Source organism: Xyrauchen texanus, chromosome 30, assembly GCF_025860055.1.
Source record: "Xyrauchen texanus isolate HMW12.3.18 chromosome 30, RBS_HiC_50CHRs, whole genome shotgun sequence".
NCBI classification, from domain to species: Eukaryota; Metazoa; Chordata; class Actinopteri; order Cypriniformes; family Catostomidae; genus Xyrauchen; species Xyrauchen texanus.
Window position 1 is genome coordinate 21,416,286 of NC_068305.1, and position 11,713 is coordinate 21,427,998.

At 38.1% G+C, this 11,713-nt stretch overlaps 1 protein-coding gene and 1 long non-coding RNA gene across 2 annotated transcripts in view; both read left to right on the forward strand.

Annotated features, from left to right (window-relative positions):
- The window catches only part of LOC127624434 (E3 ubiquitin-protein ligase SH3RF1-like), an 85,760-nt gene extending 81,931 nt beyond the window's left edge, over positions 1-3,829 (forward strand). Inside the window, exons 11-12 of the mRNA XM_052099255.1 lie at positions 643-995; positions 1,374-3,829. Coding sequence (XP_051955215.1) covers positions 643-995; positions 1,374-1,542 — 522 coding nt within the window. The 3' untranslated portion in view covers positions 1,543-3,829. The remainder of the gene's footprint in view (positions 1-642; positions 996-1,373) is intronic.
- A 5,357-nt stretch (positions 3,830-9,186) lies between these two features.
- Positions 9,187-11,463, forward strand: LOC127624180 (uncharacterized). Its single transcript, XR_007968124.1, has 5 exons — positions 9,187-9,572; positions 9,855-9,902; positions 10,091-10,285; positions 10,478-10,555; positions 10,838-11,463. It is a non-coding gene; the product is annotated as an uncharacterized LOC127624180 (long non-coding RNA).
- The last annotated feature ends 250 nt before the right edge of the window (positions 11,464-11,713 follow it).

An 11,713-nucleotide genomic window follows, 5' to 3' on the forward strand; every position in this document is an offset into this window, starting at 1 on the left:
TTCCATGAATTGGTACAAACAGAAATCCACCTCACAAACAAATGGGAGAGTCTGTTTACTAGGTGTCAAGAGTCCCTCTTGTTCAGTTGCAGGGCTTTTTAAAGGGACCATTTTGTAAAAGACTGAATATGTTTCTGACTAATTATAATTGTTTGCAATGTTATGCATCACTTTTAATGGCTCCCCCACCTGTTCACCAATTAATTTATGTGCACTTAATATGCATTTTGTAATTGTCAATTCACTTAATTTCTACTCTTTTGCTGAGCTGGATGACTAATCCTGCTGATATAGAGCTTAAATCATAATTTCTTTTATAATGCGGGCTCATTGTATACCCTTAGTTGCGGCTGAGTTTGTCTAGCCAGAAAAGGAAATGAACTGAGCTTTTAAGAAACTCTTCGATCCTTAAAAGATCCTAAAGGGAAGGATGAACAATAAGTATATAAAAAAACTTAAAATAAAATTGTGTCATGACATAACATTTAATTTCATTTGTCAATGGCACTCTTTCTGATATCTGATAATCTGCAAAGATCATGTGATATTGTAGGGTTATTATTACCCATACTGTATGTTGGAGTCAAAATAGACAGTGCTTTCAGATGCTTCATTTATTTAGAATGAAATCTGTCTTTTCAGAGGGAAAAGAAAGGCCTGTTGAAACTGCTGTCTAATAAAAAGAAGCTCCGCCCGTCTCCCCCATCCTCTCCAACATTGGAGGTGGAACAAACTGTTGCCATTGACATGCCACAGGGGGCTTTTGGAACTGAAATGGCCCTGCCCAACTCCGCGGTCATTGTGGTGGGAAACAATGGACATGCAGGAGCCTGTCCGATGGACTATGAACTCTCATCGACATCATCAAACACAGAGGCAGCATCACATAGGAGCAACTCCCAGGACAACACTGCTCCGATAGCCCCACCTCCACGTCAACCATGCTCCTCACTCCTCTCCATGCAGCATGACGGACGGCCAATCGTGTGTGAAAGGTACAGTAATGCCTGCCAAAAGCTGATTGACACCATATAAATCCGATTATTTTTTATTTTTTATTTGATTTATAGGACAGACTGTCCACACTTTTCATGTTGCAATCATTCAAATACATATATTGATTCACGATTATCTGGAAATGAGTGTACTTGCACTCCATACAATATTGTACACATTGTATAATGTTAAATGCAGCACGCATTGTGGCCCGAATGATAGGAAGAAAAAATACTTGAAGTCCAATCTGACCATTCAGACTCAATAAATCCAATTAATTAAATTGTATTTGTATTTTAAACCACATATTATTGTAAACATTTATTGTTTAATTAGCATTCACTTTTATGGCTTTGTTATTTGCTTTGTGTCTCCAGGTACCGCGTAATGGTGTCCTACCCTCCCCAAAGCGAAGCAGAGCTCGAACTTAAAGAGGGAGACATTGTGTTTGTGCACAGAAAGCGAGAGGATGGCTGGTTTAAAGGAACACTACAGAGGAACGGACGAACAGGCCTTTTCCCTGGCAGCTTTGTTGATAGTATCTAACTCACTTTGTGTCTAAAAACCTAACTCTTAAATATTAAACTTCTCCATCACAGAAAACAGCAACACTGAATTTCAGCCTTGCCAAATGCTCCGTTTTATGTGCCGCAGTAAACAAGTTCAGTGGATGTGTACTGCTTGTGTAGTTTGACCAAACACATGTGATCCAGCTGCTGGAGGTTGTACATTTTGAGGGTCATCAGTTGCATGGACCAGTCTTAAGAATATACCTTAACCACCTAGACAGGTCCTGAAACAAAAATATTTCCTGAAACACATGGATTCAGTGAAGTTTGTTTTAGCAGTTCGCACCAGATGACCTTGTTCTAGCACAGTAGATTTAAGTCGTGATAGGATTTGTTAATTTATGCATCTGTAACATTTCGAAGACTTTTAATGTGTGCCTTGTACTGTCTCACTTTACTGTATAAAAGCAAAAAAAAGCTGATCTGAGTCATGATGAGAACAATATGAATTTTCTACAAATGAAATTGCATCTAATTTAACTTATTTTTGTTTAGAAGGAATTGCGCTTTGGAGGGAAGGTTTGTTATGTGAGCTGAATGGTCAAATGCATGTAGAAACTTTTAACATGAAATCAGTGGAGTCAAATGAAACAAGATGGTTGGCTTATTGCCAGCCAGTTACCAATTGCTTCATAACATGCTATTCATTGTCGAAATCATTGACTGTCTGAGAATATTCAAGGATTTTATGGCCTTTTGTCTCACATTCTGATTGGTTGTGGGGTTTATGGCTTTACATCACTAGATGTAAAAAGAAAGACGATATGGGATTTTGAAATGTTTACTGTAGTCGCAGTACATTATACTGGGTGAGGGAATAAAATATAGCATATTATTTTAAAAAAGAACAAGATTACACTCCAGACATTTTAAATCAAATCCTACTAATAATCTTTTTTTGTGAAAACAAATTGGTTCCAAGTGATTTGTTGGGGGTGTGTGTGTGTGTGTTGGGGGGGGGGGGGGTAATAGAGAAGACCTGTGTAACAAGCTAAACAACAGAAACAGTCACCTATACAAAAAGCACAAAGACCCCCAGTACATTACAGTGATGATGCTGTTATGCCTTTGTGCACACGTATTTGACTATTTTGTGTAAATGAGTTTCTCCTCCAGTATTTAAAGCTGCTTTATAGTTTCCTTCTGAATTCTGTATCATCCCTTACATAGAGACAAGTGACCTGTCGACCCCTCATGTTTTAGCTTCTGAAATTCTTTATAGGGATGATGTTTCTAAAGGTTATTCACATTAAAATGGCTGTTAGCCTTCATTTCATGAAAACAATTATAACAATGTTTTACCCCATCTTCCACACAATAATGGTGGCATATAGAAATGACTTTATATACATTGGCTGTTCTGGTAATGTCTGCTGTACTTTAGTATTGTATGTTATATCGTGTTTTATATACTTGAAAATGATGGTGTTTGTGTATTCCTATGCTTCATACGGTAGAAATGTTTTATTATTTTATTATTATTTTGAAAGCACAAATTTGATGTTTGATGGTCGTTGTTGTTTTATTTTTTAGAATTGATAGATTTATATTTCCAAAATTTGCCCTGTTGCAAATTTCAGTTCTTTTCTGAAATTCAATTCACTTTACTTTTCATTGATCTTGATGCCTTTGCAACTAACACAATGGCCTTCATTGGTTGTATTAATGAAATGGACCAAATCACTTAAGATTTAGATTTTGATCTTTGGTTTCCATCTCTAATCATTGAAACCTTGTAACAGGACTGATGCTCCATTTCTGAATTATTTGATCCATCAATAGATTGATTCACACTAAACAAGCCTTTCACTGCTTGAGTCAAGCATGTTTAGAGTTTGAACAGCAGTCATATATTAAAATGAGTCATTTCAGACCAGATCTCTCAGAGCAGAACAAAATCTGATCACTGTTTATTTCATTAACTCATTAAACAGCTTGCTAGTTGTGAGGGAAATAAAGTAATAACTTTTATAAAATACTTTTTGAGATACCGGTTTGTGTTTTGTTTTTTCAAATATGTTTGAGATCTACAAACCCACTTATGAAAAGGTCGGTACAGTATGGAAAATGCTAATCAAAACTATAGGTAGACGATATATCAGTATGCTTTTTAGAACTATTGTTATCTGCAAAAATCTATTTATTTTATTTTTTTTTTGTCATTTCAAAATAAGAGACCCCAGTATGTTTCGGGCTTGTATGTACTTAAGTCCCGTGTTATACACCCAGTCATACATTATTTTGGTTGAACAATAAACTGCATCTTCCCAACATAGTACAGGAATAAAAATCTTTTTTTACATTCTTTAAATCTAATTTAAAAACTATCGGCTGATTAATGGGTCATCAAGCTTTCCCACCACCTTAGTTATCAGTAGTGGCAAAATCCACTATCGGTCGACCTCTAATAAAAACACAAGTAGTGATTTGTAAATTGAATTAACTTGTGCTATATTGAAAGCATTACAACAACACCGTTTTATTAGTTTTACCTTGTGAAAATAATGTTTTGTTTCAATTCACATTTAAGACCATTACATCTGGGGGATACAAATCAGCAACATGCTCCAAAAAAGTTGACCATTGTGTTATCAACATTTCTTTTAATAACGCTTTGAAACGTTTGGACACTGACGACACAAGTTTAAGTTTAACAAGCAGAATTGTCCCCCACTCAACCATTATGCAGGTCTCCAGCTGCGCAGTTGTACTGTGTTGCTGTGTTTTGTGCTTCATAATGCACCACAGAACCAACACTTATAGTGCAGTATTAATACATTACAATATATATTTATATACAAGTATGATATTAGTATTATATTAATATATAAGTATTATATACTTATGGTATTTGTAGTCTTTTAAAGATTCAAGTATTGCAAATTAATTGCAAAACTAAAGAGCATCTTTTGGAGCACTTGCTTCCGTTTCACACATGACAAATAAAGACTGAGCACAAGCTGGTCCTGAATAAATTATTTAATTAATTGCAATAATGACAATATATATTTTGGTCTGTGCTTGTGCATTGTGAGATGTAAATGTATCCAAGTGGCTCGAGTGTTTTGACTAATGAGTGTCTTGTGTGAAATGAGTTAGTCACTGAATCAACGATCAAAAGAAAATTGTAATCTTTTAAAATGTGTTTCAACAGACCTAAAAAACAGACTTAAAGGTTTTAAGCATTATAAGAACAAAGCAAATCTATAATTTCCCGACAGTTTATGAGCTGCTGAGCTTGATTTTATCAAAATAAAACTATAATAGTTTTATAATAATTATGAGTTTCAATAACATCCATATGTTTTCATGGTCTCTGGGATAATGAAACATTTATTAATGGAGCTCCTCTCAAATCTCCAGGAGTCACAAGGCTGACATGTCCTGCTCTGCTCTGTAAGCATCCTTGTACCAGGCCTTCCTTCTTTTTAAATTGCTAATCAGGCTTATTCCTTGTATTTACATTCCAGAGTAACTCTATTAGTGTAGTTATTAGAACACATATTATAATCAAGATGATTATTCTCATTCTCTGTCTTTGCAGTGGATGGCTATAATGTGAGCTCAGGTAGGACAGCTGGTGTGTTTCCTGAGTTTCAATAATGTCCTTATGTTTTCGGGTGTAAAAAAGTATGTCTACATGGCAGGCTAGAGCCTTGCATGGCAGCTCTGCCACCATTGGTGTATGAAAAGGTGAATGAGATGCAATGTAAAGTGCTTTGAATACCGCTAAGGTTAAAAAGGAGCTATATAAGTGTAGACCATTTACCATTGCATATCTATTCACTTCAGTAAAATGCAGAAGTGTTCTAAGTCAATCATCCATGCGATTATTTAATCAGCCAATCGTGTGGCAGCAGTGCAGTGCATAAAATCAAGCAGATATGGGTCAGGAGCTTCAGTTAATGTTCACATCAACCATCAGAATGGGGAAAAATTATTATTTTGACCATAACATGATTGTTAGTGCCAGAAGGGCTGATTAGAGTATTTCTGTAACAACTAATCTGCTGGGATTTTCACACACAACAGTCTCTAGAATTTACTTGAATTGGCTGTTCTGCAGACTGAAATTCCTTTTTGATGAGAGAGGTCAACAGAGAATGGCCAGACTGGTTCGAACTGATAAAGTCTACGGTAACTCTGATAACTGCTCTGTACAATTGTGGTGAGAAGAATATAATCTCAGAATGCTATTCTCAGATGTGGGTTGTCGCTGATTTGGTGGCACAAGTGGGTCTACACAATATTAGGAAGGTGATTTTAATGTTGTGGCTGATCAGTGTGTATATGTCAAATGTGGAACATCTGTCTGTAGTATTGAACCCCCTGTGTGTTATTTATTTCACTCACATACTTTGATTTGTGTATTTGATCACTGATTGCTGTTTCACTGGTTTTTTAATTGTGGGCTTAAATACTCACGAACAGTTATGATTGAGACCCCACCCTCCCTCTCTGACATTGGTAGTGCTGTTTGAACTAATGGATGGTTGATTAATGACAGGTGCGGCAGTTGCTTGATAAGAAGCGACAAGCGCGAGTGTGGAGGAAAAAGCGCGCGCACACACGCACGCGCACACGCACTCGCACTCGCACTCACACTCGCACTCACACTCTCTCTCTGAACTGAACCGAACCGAACCTATACGGACAGGAACATTGATCGCTGTGTAAACTTGATGATAGAAAGCTATAGCCGGACGAGCAGTGGGCACGGATCTGATTATAATCCGTCAAGCGGAACAGAAGAGGAACGTAGATGTTCGTGCAGTGGATTCAACGCCTGATTTGAGCTAAGTAAAGGAAAGTTGTCCTGCCTATCAATTTATGTGTGTGCGTGAGAGCTGGGCTAGTGTTTTGCGTGAGACTAAGGTTTGCTTGTATACTCCTTCTCAGTGCTGCCGCTGTATATATTGGATCACGGAGCTGCGTGAAGGGACGAACTACCAAGGCTGCCTCATCTGAACCGGCATCCCCTTCCGCTCCCCGCTTGCCTACCGGACTTCCATATAAGGTCAACGGACCTAGAATCTGGTTTGGGATGTGACTGAAGACTGCCGAACTTTTCTGTCAATGCATTTGATTTTTATGCTTTGTTGATTTTTATATACTGATATAGAATAGGATTTGGATTTTAAATCTAAGCTGATGAATTGGGCCGTTGCATTAACTGACCAGTGAGTTGCCTTTCTTTACTTTTTTAGTAAAGAAAGGCATGTTGCAAATTTTAACATTGTGAGCAAATTGTTATTAAATGAATTGGATACATTCTAGAAGTGGTCGTTGTCCTTTTCCTGTCAGTGGATAAATTAAATGCTGGTATAATTAAGAACCTCACATTCCGGTGTGACATATATATATTTAAGCAATATCACATGAGCAAGAGTGGTATATGGCCCTACATCAGCACTGATATCATGATTGTGAGTATGATATTGCTTACAACAGTTCAATGAACAAGTACATTTAAAAAAAAAAAAAATAGGATAAACTGAATACGGTCATAAAATGCATTTGTGCATTGAACTACTTTCTTACGTGACAAATCTGAATCTGCCGTTGCTGGTTCAAAACAAATGATGCATCCAATTCTTTGTTAGTAATTCAAAAAGTTCACTTCAGAAATAGTATCATGGCTTGTGCTGTTTCTAACAAGTTATTGGATAAACAAGGATAGCCGGCTGGATATGAGAGAGAGAGAGCGAGCGAGCATTTGTTGCCACACCCAATCAGAGATGCTGTCAGCTTTAACATTGGAAAACAGACGTCCAAGAGGGGGTATTCCTCTCTATTTCATGGTAGTCCGCAAGAGTCATTGACTATAGAAACAGCGACGTCTCCTGCCATTTTAAACGGTATGTATCCAATGTGGAAACGCCGATAAAAGTTAAGCACTTGAGTTCTGTAATAAATCAGTCTGTTGTGTCTCTCAGCATGAGCCTTAATTTACATTTATTCATTTGGCAAACGCTTTTATCCAAAGCGACTTACAAAAGAGGAAATCATAAGCGAATTGTTAAGGAGACATTTGTACGAAAAGTGCCATGCTACAAAGTTTTACTAACATCAGAGTAGCATTCAAAACAGATTTAATTGCAACAAGAATTTTTTTTTTTTTTTACTGGTTAAGTGCTCTTGGAAAATGTGTTTTTAGCTGTTTTTTGAAGACAGAGAGTGAATTAGCTTCACAGATGGAGTTGGGAAGGTCATTCCACCAACGTGGTATGATGAAACTGAGAAAGTGTTTTGGTTCCTCTTTGTGTTGGTACAACAAGGCGATGTTCCTTAGCCGAGCGCAGGCTTCTGGCAAGAGTGTAGATCTGCAGAAATGATTTTAGGTATGCTGGAGCAGACCCAGTAACTGTTCTGTATGTCAGCATCAGAGCCTTGAATATAATACTTGCATCAACCGGCAGCCGGTGGAGAGAGACAAAGACTGGTGTAACATGCGCTCTCTTTGGTTCATTAAAGACCAGACGTGCTGTTGCATTCTGGATCATTTGCAAGGGTCTAATTGCACATGCAGGAAAGCCTGCAATGAGAGCGTTACAGTAGTCCAGTCTAGTTATGACAAGTGACTGAACAAGCAGTTGTGTGGCATGTTCAGAGAGGAAGGGTCTTATTTTCCTGATATTGTAGTGTGTAAATCTACATGATCTTGCAGTCTTTCAGATGTGGTATGTGAAATTTAGCTTGTTATCGATGGTTACCCCTAGACCCTTGTTGACCCCTAGATTTCTGACCGTTTTGGAAGGCGATACTGTAATTGAACCCAGCTGCACGGTGATGTTGTGTTCAACAGCAGGGTTGGCTGGAAAGACAAGGAGTTCGGTCTTGGCTGGGTTGAGTTGCAGGTGGTGTTCCTTCATCCAGGCTGAGATGTCTGCCAGCGATTCGAGCAGTCACTGTGGTGTCGTTGGGCTGAAAAGACAAGTAGGGTTGCGTGTCGTCAGCGTAGCAGTGGTAAGAGAAACCATGTGATTGGATGAGGGGTCCTAATGACGTTGTGTATATGGAGAAGAGAAGTGGCCCAAGCACTGATCCCTGAGGTACCCCAGTATGTAACTGATGTGGCTTGGATACCTCACCTCTCCAGGCTACCTTGAAGGAACTATCTGAGAGATAGGAGGTCAACCAGTCCAGCACAGTTCCTCTGATGCCCAGAGTAGAGAGGGTGGAGAGAAGGATCTGATGGTTGACTGTGTCAAAGGCTGCAGAAGGGTGCAGCAGAATCAGAACAGATGATTTGGATTCAGCTTTCGCCTGTCTCAGCGACTCTGTGACAGACAGCAGGGCAGTCTCGGTGGAGTGTCCACTTTTGAAGCCTGACTGATTGTCATCCAGCAGCTTGTTCTGTGAGAGATGGGCAGAGATCTGATTGATAAACTGCCCTTTCAAGTGTTTTTGCCATGAATGTGATGAGAGAGACTGGTCTGTAGTGTTCTGTCTGTGTGGGGTTAAGTGCAGGCAATAAAGCTCATTCTTATTCTGATTCTGAAAGATTATTTTGTGAATCCTCATGTAGTTCCTCTACAGACCAATAGGTAGCAAAATAGTTCTCAATAATAATCTGTGGGCACGTCATGTCGTATTTACGACATGACGCAGAGTACGACACGAGTGTATGTTGATAACCACCCTGCATACCAAAAGGGATAAATCACCCTCCGAAAGGCACTTTGTAGGGTGAACAACCGTGATACCCATGCAGTAAGATCGCTTCAAACGGAATTTTTTAATAAAAAGACTTAGAAAATGAACTCCGAATTGGCTATATGCACGGTTACTTCCTGGTTTAGATAAGCAAGCTCGGACATTTCCGGTCAACTGTCATTCCTGAAAAAAATATATCAAAGATGTTCTATACTCGCTGCCTGCAGGATCTACCTCGAGTCAACATAAATGATGTACACCGCCTGATTCAGTCAAATTCAAAGACTTCATCGAGCAAACATGAAAAGGGTTTTAAGCTGTACATATCCAGCTATATCCATGACTACGAAGGTAAGTTAGCAAAAGTACGCTATAATTCTTTCGTTCTGTAAGCTAGCTATAGACAGCTAACTTAGCTAACGTTGTTGAACGTAAGTTATCTACTGTTAAGTTAAAAGACCAACGATAGCTTAACGTTAGCATTGGTAAACAGAATATAACCGCTAAATTGGCAGCATTTAGATATGTAGATTTGTCTCCCGCTACTCTCCTTGACATAACCAGGCTTGGCACTAGGATAACATTTTGTCTTGCTATGTGGTCCTTGCTTAATTCATTGCCTCTGTTTCTCAGTTTCTGATAAAAATGAGGCAGGAGAGGTGTCTGTGAGAGTAGAGGCAGGTAGGTTGCCAGCATTTGACATTGTACACAGTAAGCATGTTTAAAACACTATTTACACTGACTCCATGTAGTTCTGTTATTAAATATGTATTTCAGTAATCTCAGCCACTCTCAATAAAATGATATACCTGAACCTCAAAACACATAAGCTACAGTATCAATTGATAATTATTATTATTTCTTTACAGGTTGTTCTCAAAGACTCTTAACCTGTTGAGCTGTTGGCCTGTCATTGCTCATGTGTGTCAGGGCTTGCACTATGGAATTATGTTGCAGCTTTGCTCTTACAGACCTCACATTACAGCCAGGAGGGAGTAACGTCTGTCCCCCCTACTCACAGCTGCACAGGGTCTGAGCTGCAGTGGCACAAACCTAGAACCCAGGTGATGTTTTCAACACTACCACAATTAACATGTTATGTTACATTAAGTGTCTCACTTCTTCCTGGTTATGTTATGTAAATCACATCAACTTTCATGGCTCCATGCAGCATCCTTCCTTATGAAAATGTGATCATATGAGCTAAAACATTTTTACACAAAGTAAATAAGTTCTTTTTCAACATTTCTTGACAGGGCTTTAAGCCTGGTCCTACAAATGAGATTGTGGTTTTGTCAGCTATTCCCAAGGAGAGGATTGGCTGAATGGATCAGGTAATCTGTAGAAATGGGCAGTATGTCTGCTACATGAATTAAAATATGTACTTGAAATGTAAAATTGTACTTTGTATTTTTAGACTAGTCTTTATTAGACTTAAGATGAACCTCTAATTGAACTGAATGTCCGTACACAGACACACACGTACACACACACACAACATCCCTGTAGCGTAGAGTAGACACTGAAGTAGAATTTGACATGAAAAGCATTACTTAATGATGATAACAAACAGTACATAGACGCTTGTCTAACGGTTCTGTTGTGTATATTTTCAGGAGTAACTTGTACAAAGGGGCCTGTGACTGGACCTGTGACCTTCCAGACATGTCAGTTCTGCGTGTGAATGACATTTACTGCTCCACCCACAACAACAATGGGAATAGCATTTATTGAATTGTTTATTCAAAGAATATTGAGAGAGTCATAAAAACAATCAAACAAAAGGTTGATTACTTTTTCCCTACCTATGCTTTTGGCTTGAAAATTTCCATGGTTAACTTTCAATCCGTTTTTTACAAAGTTCAAATAGTTTGGTTTTCATTACATTTCTGAGCAGTTTTCATGTGTTCACTATTGTCATCTGCCACAAATATATTGTAATACAATATAATTCTAGTATACAAATTATGTTATGTAGTTGAACAGGTCATCATTTATTTATTAAAATTACATATTTTCCAATAAATGTTATTCATGTGAGTGTTTGAGGTTATAACGTATTAGTACCTAAAAATAGTATTGTTTAAATGCTGTTTGTAATGGTCACAATGGGAGCCAATTAAAAAAGGCAGTTACAAAGAAATGTAGGTTTATTCACTGGAAGCATTAAACTAAAATGAGGGGAAAATACAGATCCCTGTATGAAGTTGTAGAGGTGTAAATCCATTCTTTATCATTATCATAAGCAGTAGCTAACAACAATAAAATTGTTTAAATACTAAACAGAACTGCGCACTGGTCTTGATGCATCTATTTAAACAAAGCTTTTACAAGTAGGCCACTCTGGTAATTTAACAGAAGGCATGCTACTACATAGATCTGGTTAATGTTACCAAACATATTTAGGGGGATAACCGTGTCAAAGAATTTGTGTTCCTTTAAACCGTGAATAAGGCGCCGGCTCAACATGCACTCTCAGATGTGCAATAGCT